The sequence below is a fragment of the Pinus tabuliformis genome, chromosome X (assembly GCF_031772625.1).
Source record: "Pinus tabuliformis cultivar Carrire ecotype Pingquan chromosome X, CPIR1, whole genome shotgun sequence".
Taxonomy (NCBI): domain Eukaryota; kingdom Viridiplantae; phylum Streptophyta; class Pinopsida; order Pinales; family Pinaceae; genus Pinus; species Pinus tabuliformis.
In genome coordinates this window covers 1,157,252,047-1,157,273,871 of record NC_142308.1, presented here as the reverse complement: position 1 = coordinate 1,157,273,871, position 21,825 = coordinate 1,157,252,047, and the positions used below count along the sequence as shown (strand labels likewise).

At 35.8% G+C, this 21,825-nt stretch overlaps 2 protein-coding genes across 2 annotated transcripts; one reads left to right on the top strand and one right to left on the bottom strand.

Moving 5' to 3' along the window:
* Positions 1 to 14,538: 14,538 nt before the first annotated feature.
* Positions 14,539 to 16,832, bottom strand: LOC149144004 (expansin-like A1). The gene is made up of 5 exons (XM_089452018.1): positions 16,673 to 16,832; positions 15,898 to 16,019; positions 15,431 to 15,612; positions 15,103 to 15,235; positions 14,539 to 14,826 (listed from the first exon to the last, which is right to left on the bottom strand). The coding sequence occupies exons 1-5, from the start codon at positions 16,830 to 16,832 to the stop codon at positions 14,539 to 14,541; spliced, it is 885 nt and encodes a 294-aa protein (XP_089308144.1).
* A 3,037-nt stretch (positions 16,833 to 19,869) lies between these two features.
* Positions 19,870 to 20,905, top strand: LOC149144003 (uncharacterized). Its single transcript, XM_089452017.1, has 2 exons — positions 19,870 to 20,696; positions 20,734 to 20,905. The coding sequence occupies exons 1-2, from the start codon at positions 19,870 to 19,872 to the stop codon at positions 20,903 to 20,905; spliced, it is 999 nt and encodes a 332-aa protein (XP_089308143.1).
* The last annotated feature ends 920 nt before the right edge of the window (positions 20,906 to 21,825 follow it).

Here is a 21,825-nt window from a genome sequence, read left to right as displayed (position 1 = left end):
TAGCCAACCACACCTCCAGAGGTCAGAGAGCATCGCGAGGCTGCTATTAAAGAAAATATGAAAACTCTAGCCATTGTAGTTAAGGACTACAACCAATTATTTGAGAAGACAATGGAAATGTGGACCTTGCAGCAGGAGGACCCACACTTGCAGACGATCGAAGTTGACATCCATGAAAAGAAACTACAGTTTGATGAGATCAGGGCAACAATGTGGACCTTAACACCTGTGCAGAGGTTCACCTAACTCCAAGAAGGGAAATTCATATAGACCCATATTGATGAGTTGCATCGGAAGACCTCTATCATTTCCTCAAGGACGCAACCATGGGCCGATGAAGCAAGCCAATTGTCACAAACCATCCAAAGCAAGTTAAAATCTCTTCAACAGACACAAAGAACCATGGTCCTTGTAGTCGAAGGTCCAACGATGGAGAAGTTCGCCAGGCCGTCGCGCAGGGAAAAACAAATCTTCAAGCATTGAATATTGAATTCAACAGCTTGCAAGCAAAGGTTGAGGCAACACCAACAGAGTGACTCAGGACGAGTCATGACTTTGTGTTGGGGGCCTGTTGGGATGGGGTCCCCTGGGTCAAATTTTGTTAAAATTTTGTTAAGATATTGTAATGTCTCTACATTTTGAGGAGCGAAGCATGAGTAGCGCAGGTCAATATGAGTCAAAGGGGCTTTAGGAAGGTCAAAGCCCCTTAATTTGTTAAAGTCAAGTTGTTTGAGGCCCACCCATGGTTCACGAACCATGGTATTGTAATGAAGAAGAATATAAAAGGAAGTCATAGAAGAGTCATAAGAAAAGGGGGAAGAAGAGAAGTGCATGAGTGGAGTTTGATTTTATCTATTCTGTACTTGGGTGAAGGGGAAGGCTCCTGCAGCTATGTGCGTGGAGACCTTGGTAAGTCTGCATGCCCTTACAGTTATGTGTGTAGGGTTGGAGAGAGATGTATTTGAAGATCTGAAGCATAATAAACACTTATTTTGAAGAACTATTTGTGCATCTGTGTATGATCTGAAAATGGGGCTCTTAGGCTTCTTGTCTAGCTTATAAGAACCTCTCCCACTTCCAAAGCTTGAATTCTCCCAAGTCTTTAGTGATTAACCAATGCGGAAATAAGAAATGCTTGAAAATATAGGTGTATGCTTGTAGTTGTTTCAGCTGATTATTTGCTTTAAAATCTGATGTTTGTGCTGATATGTGAATGTACTTATATTGATATATAAATGCATATAACAGTGAATAATGCAACAGTAAAAACAAAAACATAAGAGAGCAAATTAATTAGGAGTTCACCCACAATTCTTGGGTTACGTCTCCGTGAGCTCTTGTCAATTTGACTTGGCTCTCTAGGATTATAGCATTAGTCTTTTTTACAAGCTCTTTGGCTCAACTCCTATTGTTCTACACATAAACAGTGGGTTCAGACACCATTTTATCCCTTTGGCTCTGGAAGCTCTGGCTTTTGGCTCTTGGTTCTTGGCTCTGGCTCTTTGGCTCTTGGTTCTGGCTCTTAGCTCTTACTCTAGCTCTTTGGCTCTGGTTTGGGCTCTTGGCACTGACTCTGGCTCTCTGGCTCTTCGACTCTGGCTTCTTTTTGCCTTCTGCAACCTTCAGCTCCCTGGCTTTTCACTTGAACTTCAAGTGACCCCAAAGGCTCCCTCAGCTGCTCTTTTGCTTCTGCGCTACCTCCTTGGCTTCTACACTGCTTCTTTGGCTTCTGCTTCAGCAGCAAAGCCCCAACAACAACCTTCAATAGCAACTCGGCCACCAACAATTTAGCAGCCTTCAACAGCAACAACAACCCGCTTCCAGCTTCAGCTTGCTCTCAATTGAGCTCTTTGTGGCTGTGGGATGTTACAGTGTGAGCTCTCGGGCTCTACTGTTTGTCTAGCATTGCCGGCTACATTTTTGTCAGCACTTTTTTCTCAGCACTGCCTTTCTTTTGGCCCTCTGGCTTTGGAGTTCTCTACAACCTCTGCAACCGGCTCCAAAAACCATCAACAGGCAACAACAACTCAGCCCCCGTCAACCATTCAGCAGCACACAGTCTTTGACATTCATGGCTTAAAAGCCAAATCGCGATGTCTGTTGGTTTCAGATTCTCGTCTCTTGGTCTCCCCAGCCTCTGTCGCTTCAAATCCCTCTTCCAGGCATTATACCATCATTGCTTAATGCCCAAAGGGGAGCTGGCCACCATTTGTATAATGCAAGGGGCAATTGGCACTTGGAATCCCTTAAAAATAATTGTTCTATGTTTTATAGAGAATGTTGCCATACACGGGAAAGTTTGCAGCAAAACATAGTTCCCAGACTTCAAATGTCCTGAAATCCACCTTATTCTCCTATCGGGCCCACCCGTAGGTCGCTATCACATGTTGCAAGGCCTACTCCATGGGTTTACCCTTCGTATTTTTTTTAAAATACATTAAAACGTGGAAAACAATGCAAATATGGCTTTGGCAGATTTCAAATCATATATATTTCCATTCTGGAACCCTTTCAGGTCCAGTTTACATCGCATCTCGCTTCCCCTTTGTATTTTCGTTAAACAATGAAATATACGTAAATACATTGAAAAGTGGTATTTGGTGGATCTCAAATCTTATAAAATCACGCCTATTTTTCCATTAGGTCCGGTTGATCGCTTATCACACACACACACACACACACACACACACACACACACACATATATATATCCTATGTGGCCCCGCTCCGATGTGTTGTGCCGACACGATACTTCGATGCGACAAGTCGCAATCGCAGATCGCACAAGTCTGAGGCCTCTTTATATAATGGTCTATGCCAGCACCAATTGCGATCCGCCGATATCGGCGATCACACATCGGCAAGTCACCGTGCCTGTGGGTAAGTCCTTCCCTTTGGTTTTAAGCGATGCGATATTTTGACAATCACATGTCGCAATGCCTTAAGACTTGTGGTTCCTCCTTTATATAGCCATCCGTCGATGCGATATTGATGCTTCTTAAACCAATCAGAGTGGGCCTCGTGGCCCAATCCCGACCTGCCATGTGTCAGTGGTGGATTGGCCCATGAGCCTATAATCAAATTTTTCAATATAGTTCAGATTTTAATGAAATTGCCTCCTTTTCAAGGACATTGGGAAATTTTCATTTTACAATAACTAGAGTCCGTTTTTGCCCATTCAAGTTGCGTTGGATTCAGAATGAGGAGATCTCTGCAATGAGATTATTTCCAGGAGCAGGCTAATATTTTCATTTTCCTCTGATTTACAAAGGATTTGTGCCATTTGGCACCTTCTACCTCTTATATGAAGTCTTTTAGACTTAGAGGTTTATCTAGGATCCATTTTTGGACACACCTTCCCACTAAAAGAACTTTTGGTCTCCAAAAGGCTGATATACTAATCTAAATAGTAAATGAGAGTGACTCACCCTCTTCTTTCAGTCTCCCTACACTTTCCTTTGCATAGTGCCTTTGAACCAAAGTTTCTGACCACTTCCCTTCTCTTGGATGGGCTAGTATTCCTAAGAAGAACTGTCTTCCTCCTTTCCTTTCTGCAGAACTTCTATTGAAATGGTCATAGAGGGTAGTTTGAGCTTCCTTGCCTTGATCATTGATCCAAGGTGGCTCAATAAATGTGAAGTACATCTGCTCCACAAAACTTTCATTTGTACTTGTTTGACAAGATGCCAACAATAATTGTTAACAACAACAAGCATACAGACAACAACTAGATGTACTAAACTCCTGCTTCAACAAAAGAAACAACTTTTCACAACTTGTGAACACTTCCATATCTTATATCTGCATACAAATGATGGACTATATAACAAGCCCACAAAACATGCCTTTAAACAAATGACCCTTCAAGTCAAGCATGTAGAAAAACACCATTAGGACTCTTCTTCCAAAAGATGAAACTTTCATCATTATCTCCATTTGGAGACCAAGTTAACTTCTTCCAAGTCAACATGGCATCACATGCAATGCATGCATTTCATCCCTCAACTTTCACTTAAGCACACTATACTTTCGAAGCTGAAATGAAATATAATGTTGCAGCAATATAGTGAGACTGCCTACTCAACTTTTTCCATCCTGCAACTTGCATCTCATTAGCAAAGAAATGCAATAAATCAAAAGACAAGCATCCTTTTGCAACAAACCTCTTGTGCTTCAATGATTTTCTTGAGGTTTGTCGAGATAAGGAGAATGCCTTCATCCCTTCTTCCTTCTTGTCCTCTCCTGGACTGAGCTATCAATAGCTTTCCCTTTACCTCTGCAAACTCAGAAAATAGTCAGTCTGCAAAACAAGCATACAATCAGCCTCTTGCTGTTCAAACACCTTTCAGACAAGCAATCTTTGCTCTGTCAACCAAGAATTTTGATATAACCTTCTTTAAAGGTGGGGTTAATCAATCTTAAGCTTTGATACCACCTGATCTGAAAATGGGGCTCTTAGGCTTCTTCTCTAGCTTACAAGAACCTCTCCCACTTCCAAAGCTTGAATTCTCCCAAGTCTTTAGTGATTAACCAATATGAAAATAAGAAATTCTTGAAAATATAGGTGTATGCTTGTAGTTGTTTCAGCTGATTATTTGCTTTAAAATCTGTTGTTTGTGTTGATATCTGAATGTGCTTAAACTGATATATAAATGCATATAACAGTGAATAATGTAGCAGTAAAAACAAACACATAAGACAACAAATGATTAGGAGTTCACCCACAATTCTTGGGCTACGTCTCTGTGAGCTCTTGTCAATTTGACTTGGCTCTCTGGGATTATGGTATTAGTCTTTTTTTACAAGCTCTTTGGCTCAACTCCTGTTGTTCTACACATAAACAGTGGGTTCAAACACCATTTTATCCCTTTGGCTCTGGAAGCTCTGGCTTTTGGCTCTTGGCTCTTGGCTCTGGCTCTTTGGCATTTGGTTCTAGCTCTTGGCTCTTACTCTAGCTCTTTGGCTTTGGTTCGGGCTCTTGGCTCTGACTCTGGCTCTTGGCTCTGGCTCTCTGGCTCTCTGGCTCTTCGGCTCTGGCTTCTTTCTGCCTTCTGCAACCTTTAGCTCCCTGGCTTTTCACTTGAACTTCAAGTGATCCCAAAGGCTCCCTCAGCTGCTCTTTTGCTTTTTGCGCTACCTCCTTGGCTTCTACGCTGCCTCTTTGGCTTCTGCTTCAGCAGCAAAGCCCCAACAACAAGCTTCAACAGCAAGTCGAACACCAAAAATTTAGCAGCCTTCAACATCAACAACAACCTGCTTCCAACTTCAGCTTGCTCTCAATTGAGCTCTCTGTGGTTGTGGGATGTTACAACATGAGCTCTCGGGCTCTACTGTTTGTCCAGCATTGCCGGCTACATTTTTGTCAGCGCTTTTTTCCCAGCACTGCCTTTCTTTTGGTCCTCTAGCTTTGGAGTTCTCTGCAACCTCTACAACCGGCTCCAAAAACCGTCGACAGGCAACAACAACTCAGCCCTCGTCAACCATTTAGCAGCACATATTCTTTGACATTCATGGCTTAAAAGCCAAATCGCACTGTCGGTTGGTTTCATATTCTCGTCTCTTGGTCTCCCCGGCCTCTATCGCTTCGAATCCCTCTTCCAGGCGTTATACCATCATTGCTTAACACCCAAAGGGGAGCTGGCCACCATTTCTGTAACGTAAGGGGCAATTGGCGCTTGGAATCCCTTAAAAACAGTCATTCTATGTTTTACAGAGAACCCTGCCATACACAGGAAAGTCCAAAGCAAAACATAGTTCCCGGAATTCAAATGTCCTGAAATCCACCTTATTCTCCTATCGGGTCCGCCCGTAGGTCGCTATCGCATGTCGCAAGGCCTGCTCCATGGGTTTCCCCTTTGTATTTTTTTTAAAATACATTAAAACGTGGAAAACAATGCAAATATGGCTTTGGCGGATTTCAAATCATATATATTTCCATTCCGGAACCCTTTCGGGTCTGGTTTACATCGCATCTCGCTTCCCCTTTGTATTTTCGTTAAACAACGAAACATACGTAAATACATTGAAAAGTGGCATTTGGCGGATCTCAAATCTTATGAGATATCGCCTATTTTTCCATCCGGTCTGGCTGATCGCTTATCGCATCTATATATATATATATATATATATATATATATATATATATATATATATATATAATATATATATATATATATATATATATATATATATATATATACACCCTATGTGGCCCTGCTCCGATGTGTTGTGCCGATGTGATACTGCGATGTGACTAGTCGCAATCACAGATCACACAAGTCTGAAGCCTCTTTATATAATGGTCTATGCCAGCGCCAATTGCAAACCACCGATATCGGTGATCGCACATCAGCAAGTCACCATGCCTGTGGGTGAGTCCTTCCCTTTGGTTTTAAGCGATGCGATATTTCAGCAATCGCATGTCGTGATGCCTTAAGACCTACAGTTCCTCCTTTATATAGCCATCCGCCAATGCAATATCAATGCTTCTTAGACCAATCAGAGTGGGCCACATGGCCCAATCCCGGCCTGCCATGTGTCAGCTGTGGATTGGCCTGTGAGCCTATAATCAAAATTTTCAATATAGTTCAAATTTTAATGAAATTGCCTCCTTTTCAAGGACATTGGGAAATTTTCATTTTACAATAACTCCTTCATCTAGAGTCCGTTTTTTCCCATTCAAGTTGTGTTGGATTCAGAATGAGGAGATCTCTGCAATGAGACTATTTCCAGGAGCAAGCTGTGATTTTCATTTTCCTCTAATTTACAAAGGATTTGTGCCATTTGGCACCTTCTACCTCTTATATGAAGTCTTTTAGACTTAGAGGTTTATCCAAGATCCATTTTTCGATCAGTGTATTAGTGTTTTATCTCCGAAGTTACTGTATTAATGATTTGTTGAATGCATTTAATCAGGAAAAGTACTTAATAGATTCGCGAAGACATAGATCTATTTATTTATATGATGTTATGCATCTTTAGCACAATAGGCAAAGGATAGAAATATGTTAACTGTTGATTACTGTAAGTTCAGGGTTTCAAGGGTTAAGGTTCGCGAAGGTCAAGATAAAGCCCTAGATCTGTATAAAACACATCACATAGCCCTCTAGATGCAGAAACCTGGTTCTAGCATCCCCCAATAATTCCTCGGATGAGATTGTAGCATGCACTACACGGGTTGTTATCGAAAGGGCTAGTAGTGTAGGGTTTTGTTGTTTAGCGCAACTAACTCCGAACCTAGACCAAGCCCCCTTAAGCCAACAATTGGACAATTCCTACAAGCTCCTCTGTTACTGAAGATTATATTCTTTAGAAACTGGTAAAAAGGGTCTGTGAGATGAACTCTTTAGCTGCTACCATTGTCGTGCAACCCTGAGGTAAGCCTGTTGTCACTGCACCCACTAGTTGTTTTCATTCTTTAGGTGGCATGCCTTTATAAAGAAAAAAATGCTTCCATATTATGATTGGAGAATACTATGATGGTGCCTTCCCTGAAGGAAAACTTATAGATCAAGGTGTTTTTAAAGACAACTTGGGTCCATTCACCCTCCACTCTATTCCATGTGATGGTTTGGTGGTCCAATCCACCAAGTTCTAATTAATGAGGGGATCAACTATTGTAACTCACTAATCAAATTGCATGAATGATTCAAACAACACCCCAAGCTCTAGCACTTTACAATCCTATATTTTACTTTCCCAAACATACAAACTAGGAAAATACAATCCTCTAATCACACTAGTAACTGCTCGATTGCCAGCATATAACTCCACATGCAAGTTGCAACCACATGAAATGAGCTTTAGTGAACAACTTCATTTTAACATTAAGCAGCCCCCAACCTCTAATTACTAGTCTATTGAACATGTTTGCAACATTTCAAGGTTTTGTTATATTTAACCATGCTTTATATACACCACCTTTCTCATCACATAATGTAGCCAATACAACCAATCCATTCAATGACAAACAACATGTCCTCACAATGAATTAGTTTGAAACAATTAAATTGTATTAATATCATGAACTCTAGTACACTTGAGCTTCATAAAGTGAGAACAATAAGAAACCTTCACCCTCCCTGAAGCCCTTGACCAAGTTTGCATCATTTCTTTGAATTGAAAGGATATTTATATTAAGTTTACACCATTGTTGACTTAATGTTACACAAATGCCCCTTATTACATTAATCATTACAGGGGTTCTTCTGGCATTAACTCAGACTCAATCGATTATTACCAAATTTGGCCTTATGGGCAGTTCCTTATTGAACTTTAGATAGAGACACTATATCTTTGTTCCCATTTAAATATGATATGGACCAAAAAAGACTCTAGATCCATCTTTAACAATAAATACCAAATTGTATTTGTTTGAATGTAAGAAGACAAAAATAAATAGCCCATGTGAAAAATCTAGTCTACTTTTGATAGTGGATTCAGTTCACGATTGATGTTTGAATCAAACCTGTTATTAGTGGAATCATTAGCTAATGGACTGCACCATGGAGACAGTCTTTCCCAATAATTAATAAGCAGTAGCACTCTTGCATCTAAAAAAATGTACAATGCAAGCCATCATTCTAGACATACAACTATCTGTGCAAAAGGAAATGATGGCATACCTATATGAAAAAATGATGATATTCAACCATTACCAAGAGTCATGGTTTTAGAAGAGAGTTAAAGAAATGATTGTAGATTTTTTTCCCTATATCCCTATACTTGTCAACCATGCTAAAGTATTTAGAGTCCCATGACATCCTCAAGTCACCATATCATAGCATTGTTGTTAGAATATCTTTGATTGGTATTCATCTTATGCATCAAACGCACAAGTTCCCTATATGCCACAAGTTTATCTGATCTCCATTTCACTAGATTTCAATTGCAATTGCTCTTCCTCCTGGAGATTGTCATTAGCAAAAAAGTTCCAAAGCTGCTTCACCATCCCCATTAAGCACACAACATGTGAATATAGTGTTCAAGGTCAGAAAACCATGCATTGGCATTTCATCAAACACTTACTTTCAATACGCAAGCTACAAAAGTGGAGCATGAGACATTCTTAGTAGAAATTGCTAGCTCTGTTGTGTTTATTTGTGACATTTTATTTGATTTGTTTATACAGGTCATATGGCCACATAGTGGCCACTATTGCCCAACTGAAGAAAACTTGTTCGAGTTTCTTTTTTTTATGGGGAAAAATGGCATTAACAATATTGTTGATGTTGAGGTATATATCATTTAAATCCTTTATAGTATACTTTAGTTTATATTCCAGTGTTCATCGAATTTCATGTCTTATACTTTGCATTGTATCTTCTTCTTCTTCTTCTTTTGCCCAGAAAAGGAACTCAATATTGATAGTAAGAAGCAAGGATTTAAGAAAGAGGAAAACAATAACATTAGAGTGAAAAAATACAAATTAAAGAGACAGAGAAGAGAACTGGTCTAGTGGTACCCGTAGAGCCAATATCCCACATAAGACACACACATAGAGACTGATGGTCAAGTCTTCAGAGTTCGTGAATTCACCTACAATGCCTTGGCAACACAATGATAATGTTTTGAAGTGATAAAACAATATTTCATGTATAAATTGTACTCCAACCAATATTAAGTTGGAAACTTATATTGTAATACTTGACATTTTATATAATATAATTTATGTGGTTGGAATTATTTATAGTTGCACTTGATATTACTTATTATTGTAATTAACATATGTAACTTTGTGTTTTCATATTAGATGAACATGTACATTGTATGACATTTTTTTTTAAATTTAGTTGCAAAATCATACTAATTAATTTATATTGATTAATAATGAACACATAAAATCAATCTAAAACTGCTAAATTAGTTGCTTATGTTTATTAATGATAAATATAAGTAAAATGAATATACGACTAAAATAGTTGCTTATAACGATTGTTATTGAAAGTAAATGAAATGAATATAAACTAATATAGTCATTTATATAATAAATATAAAACTACCAAGCCCCAAGGGTTAGCTCAGTTGGTCAAAAACTGTGCCTCACCATCGGGAGGTCACAGGGTCGAATCCACCCGAAGCCCTTGGGGTCAGGTCTTGCAGTAGGCTGAGGGGCGATTTAGCCTAGCTATCGCCCAGATTTTTCCGTGGACGTAGCGATCACTCACTGATCAGGGTGCTCGTGAACCACATGAAAAAAAAAAAAAAAAAATATAAAACTACCAAAAAAAGATAAATGACTACTGCAAATGATAAATTTGTGATTACAAATGACGACTAAATTTTTCATATATACGACTATTAGTAGCTAATTTACAATATCTATAACATGATCAAAATTTATTCATATTTCTTTGGCTATTAATTGGTTTCAAACGATGACTAAAATTTGCATATATATGACTATTAGTAGCTAATTTGCAGTATCTTATCACATGACCAACATTTTGGTCATATTTCTTTGGTTATTAATTCGTTTTCTCGGGTGATCATTTAGTAATATATTTTGTTGTATATTTGGTTATTAATTGTGGCAATTAATGACCAAATATAATACTAGACAACAGAATTGAGACAACCAATTAATGACTAAGCTATAAACGACTAAAAATTGGTCGCGTTATAAGATACTATAAATTAGCTATTATTGGTCAGCAACCAAAAAATAGTTGTTTGTATGCAAATTTTAGTCATTTTTTTAGTAACTAATTAGCCATTTTGTATTAATAGCATGAGTCACTATTTCCTTGTGCAATTCCCAAGGTTGATCATATGACTGCATGCAACACCTGTACACTCAAGACTAGTCTACAACTAATGTTACACTGCCTTGGAATCTCCACCACAACTGGGGAAGTCAAATTCTTTGCATGCACTAACTATTTTGGAATGATTGATAAGTTAACTAGATGATCATTGAGTTTAACTGAAGTCCCACTACACAACTGACCTTCCACTAGTTCCTCCAATAGTTAGAAATAATTTAACTGAATACAACTTGAGATAACTAACTTTGATTGCTACAAATTAGCAATCAAACATGCTTAACTAAACTCTAACTCCTCCAACTTGAATTTACTGAGTAAACTGGGTGACACAAGTCATGTCGCACAATTTAAATGCATCTAAGTTGTTTGCTGATGTGGAAATTCAATTTTTCTCAATTTAATGAAGGCAAAATTAAATTGAGGATTTCTTGCTGCATTTCTCAACAATCCTTCAGGTGAATCTAATCCATATTGCTAATAAAAGTTAGGAGTTCCAGGACAACAATGTGCTAATAATAACAACATATTAAATGAAACAGTCAAAAAACACATATTAAATCACAATTGATGGAGACCGCGAAAAGTACTCCAACTATGTTATTGCCTATCCATGTTTAGCAAAAGTGCCTCCATCGCTCCTCTCATGAAGCACACCTCTGTTGTCGACCTCCATCACCCTAAATCTCATCAGTTGTTGTCAGCCTCCATCACTCCACTTCTTGAAGAACCCATCAACAACGTAAAGATGGACTCCTAATCCTTTACCTTTTTTACTAGCGCCTCGTATTAAAAAATTTAAGACAAGATTAAATTTCAAGACAACAGATTTCTTTTGTCTTAAAATCCCCCTCCGTGTAGTAGTGTTGAATGCAACAATTGACAAGTTGTCTCTAATCGTATCAACAGAGTTTGAAAGGATAGATGAGGAAATGATGTCCAAGAAAAGTTGTCGCATTCTTCAGAGTTGGCTACCCCAACAAAACAAAGAGCCTAAAAAATCATTGTCTTTATATAAGATAACGTGAATGGTAAGTGAAATAGAAACCTCGGTATAGACACAAAACAATAGCTGCCTGCAAGCTAGCGAACTTAGGGCGCACTACCATATTGAATTTTGCAGTTGTTAGATAATATTGTCTTAAATTGATATGTTTTTGTCTTAATTGTTAGTTGTTTTCAATGGGTTTTGTCTTAAGTGGCCATTGTCTTAAATATAAAGTTTTGTCTTAAATATAAAGTTTTGTCTTAAAGTAATTTTGTCTCAAACTATTTTTGTCTTAAATTTAAAGTTTTTCCTTAAAATAATTTTGTCTTAAATATAAAGTTGTCTTAAAATATTTGTCTCAAATTGTTTTTGTCTTAAATTTTATATGTAAGACAATTCAATTGATATTAAATTTTAATGTAAAATAACTAAAATAAAAAGTGACTTTTTAAAACAAAAGATTTCTTTTGCCTTAAAAAAATGTTGTATTGTAACAAAGCCTATTTACAACTTACCAATATTGTTGTATTGTAAATATTGTTGTATTGTAACTTTATTATAAGTATTAAAGTTTTTATATCTTAGCCAAATATTGTTGTATTGTAACTTTATTGTAAGTATTAAAGTTCTTATGTCTTAGCCGAACTAGGTTGAGCTCAAGCTTGGATGCCCCTTGAAATAGTTTAATTCCCCAAAAGTGAGTCACATCAACCCCTCCCCATGAGATGTGAACCCGTAACTTGGTGAAGACTAAATCCCACACAAACTAATTAATCTACAACTCATAAGTATAATAAATCAATTGTAAATTTTATTATTTACATAAATGAAAAATCCAAAATTATAAAGTAAAAAACTAATAACAATTTTTAAAATATCATTTAATATAAACAAAAATATGATAAATCCCACTTCATCGTAAAGTATATTATTTCTTTATTGTTTTAATCTACACCAAAATAACAAAGATGAAACCAAAATAACAGAGATGAAAGGTCTAAAGCTGGTGATTAAGTATGGTGAATCTCACTTCATGGTAGAGTTTGTTACTTTTTCATTGTCCTAAATAACACCAAACTAACAATCAAGATGTATATTATAATAAATTCATACATAATTAGTGATGCAACTCATGAGTATAATGGATCCCAGTCCATGATAAAGTTTGTTATTTCTTTATTGTCTTAATTTACGTCAAAGTAATTAAAGGTACAAAGTTCTAAAAGTTGGTAATAAAGTAAAATAAATCCCACTCCATAATAAAACTCTATGGTCTAATGTTCTTCTTGTTCCTGGGATTAATATGTTTGACCATCTTGACTCTTTTGGCCACTGCCTTTTGTTTTGGTATTCCAATATGAAAAATTTCTTTTCCAATTACCATTTTTATTGTCAGGAAATTATGGGATTTAAGGAACACTTTGATGTTTGAAAATGTAATGCCCAACTTAGTTTTGGAAATTATGAGATTTAAGGAACAATTTGATGTTTGAAAATGTAGTGCCCAACTTAGTTTTGGCCACATCTAAGGTGATGGCCTTCCTGCTGGAATATCCTCTTAAAGTGATCGCTTTCTTGCAGGAATATCCTCTTAATAACAAGGTTTTTCATAAGAAAAATGCAGGAAGTCTTGTTATTACTTTCTTTGATGATGCAGCTCAATAAGAGAAGCTTGCAAGTGGTTTTATTATTTTGCTGGCTAATAACCACTTTATAAAAACTAGTCTAATACTAAACCAAAATTCCTAGTTGCCTGGGTCTTCATGTTTATAGCAAAATCTTTGTACATCTACAATATTGCTATTGGTGGGGATTCCAAGATGATCATAGACTGATTATCGAAAAGTCTGAATTGTAGGTTCTGAATCTGTTCTATTAAAAGTCCAAGGTGGAGAAGCTGCTCCACGAGTTTCGATCCTTTTCCGTTTTCCATGTCTACATAGAATTTAACCTTAGGACAGATTCCCTGTAAAAAAAATGGGCCTTCAATTCATCCCAAGACTATTTATTTGGAAGAATGGCTTAATGGCAAAAAGACTCTTTGCATGTCTATACAGCAATTCTAAGTTCTTATAGCTTATGTTCTAAGAGTCTATTGGTTTTGTCCAGAAATATAAAGGTCGTTCTATAGGTTGTTTGTGGATATATAGGTTGTTCAATATATGGAGGGTATAGATTTTTATTTTTATGTTGTATTTTTTATTTAGATATGTTCATGATAAAACTTTGTTTTTTTAGATTTCTTTTTGAAAAACTAGATATATGATTATACAGATCTATCTTTTTGGTTTACTGTCAGTCCTTCATGGTTAATCGTCAAATTTTGTTGTGCTTCGCTCCATCCTGAGCATGCTCTTTATGTGTATCTTTGAGATTCAATAATAAATGGCAAGATACTGTTGCCGCCAAAAAAGAGAGCTTGTTATTTCTTCGTTGTCATGAACAACAACCAAATAACACAGGTTCCACAGTTTTGAAGTTGGCGGCTGTGTTATTTCTTCGTTGTCGTGAACAACACCCAAATAACACAGGTTCCACAGTTTTGAAGTTGGCGACTGATAACATGGATACAGTACAAGAAGATAAAACGCATAATAAACACACATATATATATTTTTTGAAAGATCTTTTATTTATTACTGCGAAGGTTTTTGAAGTAGGTGATACCATCGCCTAGCTACAATAATAAAAACGATATTTGTTTCTTCTCGAAACAAATTAATGGCAAACACACGAATCACAGGAATCTCATATTCTGACGCTAATTGCCACGAGAAGCACAACGAAGCTATAAATTATCGTTCCAGTCGCCAGTTGCGCATGAACTGCAGTCAAATTCTTGTGCCCTCTCTGAGATCTGAAGTCCTGAGTCGTAAACAGACCCAACTTTCCAGTTTGCAGGTAGCAAATTGTATCCAGGGCGCCCTACCCAACTTCCGTCGAAGCCTCCCGTAACCAGTAACCGGAACAACAAGGGACTGGGTTCGGCTTGACCTGTTAATGAATAAGGGTTTGCAATACCCCACACTGCACTGTAATTGCGCAGACTCATTTCACGCCAACTCCAGTGTCCTACCTGCATTGCATGCAAAATCCCTCAATTCAGATCGCATGATTGAATACAGTCATTTAAGCCAAATTTGTAAATTGTTTCTGATTTGCTCTATAGGATATTAATACTATTTTTACGGGTTGAATTCTTTTGACATCTTTGGGTTAGGATTAGTTCCATGGTTAATCTAACCGCAAGTGATCCCCTTAAAACAATTTATCTGATACAATATTATTTATGAACCATATTAGAAAAATAAATTTTAATACTTATATGAGCCATGGTCCATGGTTACTCCACCTGGGTAACTTGAACCAAGGAAATGTCTGTTTGGCCTCCTTGATACAGAAACTGGACAGCAAGATAGTCGGGATAGTGACTGCTTTTGTCTACTTTGATGGACATATTTTTCCCTGGATAATCGCATGGGATGCTGTAATCATATTCAAGTCATAAACAATTAAACACATATCCATCATGTCACTGTCCGGAATTGAACAAAGATTCAAACTATAGAGAAACAAATAAAGTTTCAAGCTGTAGACAAACTTATTGTTGTTTCAGTAATAATGTTCCTCGTACTAGCTTCACTGGGAATTTTTTTTTGGATTCTTGAATTGGTGCTCACCGTTTATACTCCACGTCCAGGCCAGCCCCCATGTTGAGAAGTTGGTCGATTTTACCTGGGCGTGCCAAGCTTTCGAAGGTGGGAGAGTATAGAAGAAAATCTGTCCTATTGTCGTCTGTAAAGTCCGTAACCACAACTTTCACCCCTGATTTGGTGCAAACGGCTGAATCTGTGCATCTTATCTGATTTTATTGAAATAATAATTCAAACAAAAAATTAAAATACAATTAGAGAAAAATTATACTACAATCAAACAAAGAGTTACACCACAGAGTGAGAACAAAAAGATTATACTACAATTAAAAAAGAAGATTGTACTGTAATCAACTAAGGATTACACTAGAAATGTCCCGAGGACGATGTTAGAGGAATTCAATATATTGCAATGGATTAAATTTAATTTAATGAGTAAATTTTCCATTAAAAAACAGGTTTAAATGAAATCGTTAGCAACCTAGTAAGCACACCTGATAACATGCCCCACATCCTTTGCCTGCCCTATATACTTTGGCACTTGCAGTTGCCACTGACAGCTTTCCACCACTCATGATATCGGTAGCAAACGACCCATCGTAGCCACATTTTCCAGCTGCAATAATGGACAACAAATACAACAATGAAAATCAGATTTTAATGTGTATGAGATTTGGACAAGGGATCTATTTCTGTGTAGAGATTTGATTGCTAAGTCTACTAAAACATACATACTCTACTCTTCTGATTTTAAACCTATAACCTCTTAAAAAATATATACTCTTGACTATTAAATCCACTCAAACTATAAACTAATACTAAATCATCATCAAAACCAAACGACAGCAATATACCAGATCTTAATGCAATATCAATTTATATTACATTTTCTATAAAAACAAACCACAGAGTCTATACTCGATCTTTATCTGATATTAACTCTTAATGCAATATCAATTTATATTACATTTTCTATCAAAAACAAACCACAGAGTCTATACTCAATCTTTATCTGATATTAACTTTTATTACATCAGCTTTCAAAAACCAAATCACACTAACTATTTTTATCTCTATTGCCGATTCCAATAATATTTAAAAATTCAGACTAATAGGAATGAGGTTACTATCTTGAACTCTAAATTATTCCCAAATCAACGGGAATGAAATTGATATCTGACTCTATATAATATTGACAAGTATATTGCATCAATTCTCCAAACGGAAGCCTAAGTGTGAAAGTGGCAAGATTGTCTATTGCATACTTACCACTGATAAGTTCCGGCAATGGAGGCTGACTGTGGTACACGAGCTTGGTTTTGTGAAGGCAACTATCACAACATAATGCTACAGGAAACCAGATAAAACTCGTAAATAAAAGTGCAGTTGCACACCGAATAATTGCACTGTTTGAATCTAAAAACTCCATTGTTTTGTTGTACACCGCGAAAAAGGACAACGGGCAAACTCACTACGCAGAGAAGAAGTGTGGGTTGAGCTCACTACGCAGGGTGGCTTTTATAGATAAGGGACACTGATTACTTTGCTTTGAGAATGTAAATCTGGGAAACTGTCGAGACCAACGTGCCTCCTTGATTATGAGTAATACAGAAAATATTTAACAGTGTCCTATTTGAAATCGGACTTTTGAATATCGAAGAACATTGACTGTTGCAGGTGAGATAATTACGTGCAACAGCTGGCTTTCTTTAATTCACAATTACCATTTATATGTATGTTTAACAAATTTGTGTTCGTCAACTTTACGAAAATTGACTGTTACTTGGGATCTGTATATTCTTTTATATTTAACCGGTGGCCTGCTCTTGACTATAGTCTATATTTAACAAATTTTGGTTAATTAACTTTATAAAAATGTATCAAAGACTATAAAATGAGATTTCTAACTTATTAATCTAATTTATAATGTATGGGTTGCACTGAGACTCTCGATTCTTCTAATAAAATATATAATAGAATCTTGTAGGGTTAACAAACTCTGGTTAATCAACTTTATAAAAATTATCAAAAGTTATAAAATGAGATTTCTAACTTATTAATCTAATTTATAATGTATGGGTTACACTTGAGATTCTCGATTTTTTTAATAAAATATATAATAGAATCTTGTATGGGTTAAAGAAATGACAATTATGATTGTTAAATAAAATATATAATAGAATTTTGTATAGGTTAAAAAATGAATATTATGATTGTTAATTTATTTATACGGGTTTAGATTTATTTTAAGAGGGATCTAATTTTTCAAGGTGTAAATTTTTTTATGAGTGTAAAATTTTAGGGTCAAAGAAATGGCAATTATGATTGTTAAATAAAATATATAATAGAATTTTGTATAGGTTAAAAAAATGAACATTATGATTGTTAATTTATTAATACTAGTTTAAATTTATTTTAAGAGGGATCAAATTTTTCAAGGTGCAAACTTTTTTATGAGTGTAAAATTTGAAGAAAAGTTTATTCTTTGGGAGATTTGGTCTTTCTCAGAGTTTCATAGATCCATAGTTCAAGATAGATCTAGGATGATTTAAAATGAGAGATGACTTTGAACATTTTGTATTGATGAGCCATCTTCTAGGCCCATGATATGGTATGGTTAATAATATCCATGGTAAAGTGGGGTGGATATCCATGATTAAAAATCTTGTTATATTGTAAGTATTAAGTTTTTATGTGTTTATTAATGAAATTTAAATATGGTTACAAAATTAATATTTTAATTTATATGGTAAAATGGATATTAATTTATAGCTACTATTATTAACCTATATATTTTAATGTGATAGAGGTGTATATATCTCAAAATTAATTATAAACTTTTTTCTTTTAGATTTAATAAAAAATGTTGTAAAATTAAATTTAAATAAAATATTTTGATTGTGAACTAAGAGATGGTTTTTGGGCATGTTGTATTGGTGGTCCATGATATTGGCCATAGTATTGTAACAAACCTATTTACAAGTTAATAGTATCTATGACGAAGTAGACGTGAATATCCATGATTAAACATATTGTAAGTTATTGTAAGTATTAAAGTTTTTATGTGTTTATTAATTAGATTTAAATTTATGCTTAATCTCCTCTATACCAGACTTTATATTATTTTTAATAGACATATAAATGTTTACCAATCCTTTACATATTATAAATTGGACACATTAATATAAATTTAACATCTTAAATAAACATATAAAAATATCGACAAATTTTCTTACATTATTCTTATACTAAACTATAAAACTACATTAAAATTTTTATATTAATTACTAGGATATAAATCTACCTAAAAAAATTATGTTAATTACCCGGCTATAAAAGTACATTAAAATTTTTTATATTAATCAAAAAAAATAATTTCTAATTCATTTAAAAGTGTATCTTGCCTTTTTCTTTTTCTTTTGCTTCATTCCCTTTAAATATTTATATTTAACAAATCAACTTTATAAAAATAGTTATATACATGAATCTAATTTACAATGTATTGGTTCAAACACTGAGATTCCCTATTCTTTTACTATAGTATAATAAAACCGTGTATCGTTAAAAAAAATTGAGTATTTTGAGTACCAATTTATTTAATAAAACTTTGTATTCCTTAAACAAGTGATATTGTAATTTTTAATTCGTCGGTATATGAAAGTAAAACTCTGACCAGGGACATTGTGATTTTAATTCATTAGTATTTATAAATAAAACTTCGACATCTGGCCTGCGAACAACGTTGAATTTTGATAATCACAGGTTATTCATTATATCTAACCACATATAACAGCTGGCAGTGAGTCAACTTTAAAAATCTTGTCAATGTTATAGACTGGCATTTCCAACTAATTTATCTAATTTACTATCAGTTAGTCAGAGTAATACGCATTGTAATTCCCAATTCATTTCGCATAATATGTAGTAAGTTTTTGTATGGGTTAAAGTAATGAGTATGTTGATTCCCAATAAGGTATAATAAAACGTTAGTATCCGATATTGAATAAGGCTTAATTTTAAAACTGTTACGTATCTATATTTAATTAATGTTTACTTTTGAAATTATTACGTATTTATATTTAATTAATAAATAAATTAAAATTATTTAGATTTATAAAAATACTCATTAGCTGGCGCAATGGATTGCTACGCACTTTGGTGTCAATTTGGCATTAATCAATGATGGTTTTAAATACCTGGGCTTCTCTCTCAAACCAAAAGCGTATCGGTATCAGGACTGGGTTTGGCTAATCGACCGTTTTTACAGGAAGATTTCAAGATGGGAGTACAGATTTTTATCTCTTGGAGGCAGATTAATTCTTGTCCAATCTGTTCTCTCCCAGCTGGCGGTTTATTGGGCTCACCTATTTCATCTGCCCGCTGCAATCATAAGGAAAATGGTCTCCTTATCGGCAAATTTTCTTTGGGGAGGTCGCTCTCATCAGTCAAAGATCCATCTCGTCAAGATGGATCACATTTCCAGGCCTAAACGATCAGGTGGTTGGGGCATCCTTCATATGCGGTCATTTGGCCGGGCTCTCTTATGCAACTCTCTTCGCAGGGGCGTTTTTGGTACCGGCACTTGGAGTGCTATAATTAAACAAAAATATTTGAAGGGCAGGCCTTTGGTATTCTGGTACAGGAATAAGACTCTCGGCTCCAAGAGGGGTTCCGCCATTTGGCTTGGGTTTAAAAGGGTGCAGGCACTCTTCTTTGATTTTCTCAGATGGCGTTTTCACACTGGCTCCAATATAATCATTGGTGTAGATGCCACTGTTCATGATCTGGAAAAAAGGCTATCTCCTCATATGATATCCTTTCTTCACACCCGGGGTTATTTCACTTGGGACAAATTGATATTATCTTGGTCATCCTCCTTGCCGATTTGGAAGAGTGCGCAGGACCTTGGGCTTCCTCCTTCGCTGCAACAGCCTTGGGAGCTGGCCACAAAGTTTTTTGCAGACAAGGGAATTGTTCAGACAGGTGATGCTGATGTATTGATATGGACCAAGCCGAATTCAACTCTGCCCATTCGGGTCTCCGATTTATACGTTGCTGCCTTGTCCAATCTCCAACAGCGGCTTTCTCCAATCTTCCCTTACAAATTTTGGAAAGCCCATTGCCCGCTCAAGGCCATTTTATTCTCCTGGCTGCTATTTTCTGATCGTAACCTCTCATGGGAGGTTCTTCAGCGGAAGGGATGGTCGGGTCCAAGCAGATGTGTTATGTGTCGACAAGCGCTGGAAACGAACGCCCACATGTTTTTCCAGTGCCCAGGAACTGCTCAAATCTGGTATGAACTTTCATTATCTCATGGTTTTGCTCTGCAGGTCTTCGCTTCTGTGCAGGAGGGTTACAAGTGGTGGTCAGCTCAATGTCAAGAGTGGCAATCTTTATTTATCATTACCTGTTGGTGTCTCTGGAAGTGGAGAAATGCATGCATTTTTCAGGATTCCAAAGAACCAATCCTCTCCTCTCTCATTCACATATCGGCGATGCTAAATCCATCATGTTGATGTCTCTGTTCTTTATATGTCTTTTCCTTCTTCAAGTTTTCATGTCTTTGCACAGGTTTTCCCTCTATATTGGTCGTGGGTTTTTGGCTCTGTTTTGTTCCTGGCCATTTTTATATCTCAGGTTCCTCCTCGATGCGCAATGTCTGATCGGGTTTAGACTCTCGGCTCCAGGATTGCAATGGCTCTGCAATTTATTGTATGCTCCATGCTTATTTTCTGTCTTTATCATCTCGTTGTAACGTCATATGGATTTCCTTTTGGTCTTATTCGGCCCCTATGCCTCTTCATGGCCTGTACATTTCCTCTGGAATGTTATTGGACGGACATCACCTGCTATTGAGGCTCATATTAGCATACGCCTGCTATATTGGCTCATATGTACATCCTTATATTTTCTCAATATAAATATGCTGATTTTCACTCTGAAAAAAAAAAAAAAAATTTATATAATAGATTAAAATTGTTAATATAATTTTTTGAATTTATTAAAAATTAAAATTATTAATATTATTTTTAAGATGGTTGTAATTATTTTATGTTTTTTTTTTGAAGTTTTCTTGTCATATTCAAATTTGCTAGAAATCTATAAGAATTTGTTGGAATCATAAATTTGATCTATAAATTCTATACATTCCAAGTGCTCCAGGATTTATATACATTTATACCTTCAAAAAATAATTCCAAACAATTAAAAACCTTGATTTAACCAAACATGAATTTTCCATATTTAAATTAAACAACACATTTGTTGGACACCTAATCCACTAAGAGTTGGTGTGGAATGTAAATAGTCAAATGGAGTCCAAGAGACCACTTGGTATATGGAAACCAAGGGTCATTAGAATGTATTATAAATGTATATCACTTGTGAATAAATGAATCTCATGCTTTATCCTACTCTTGTTG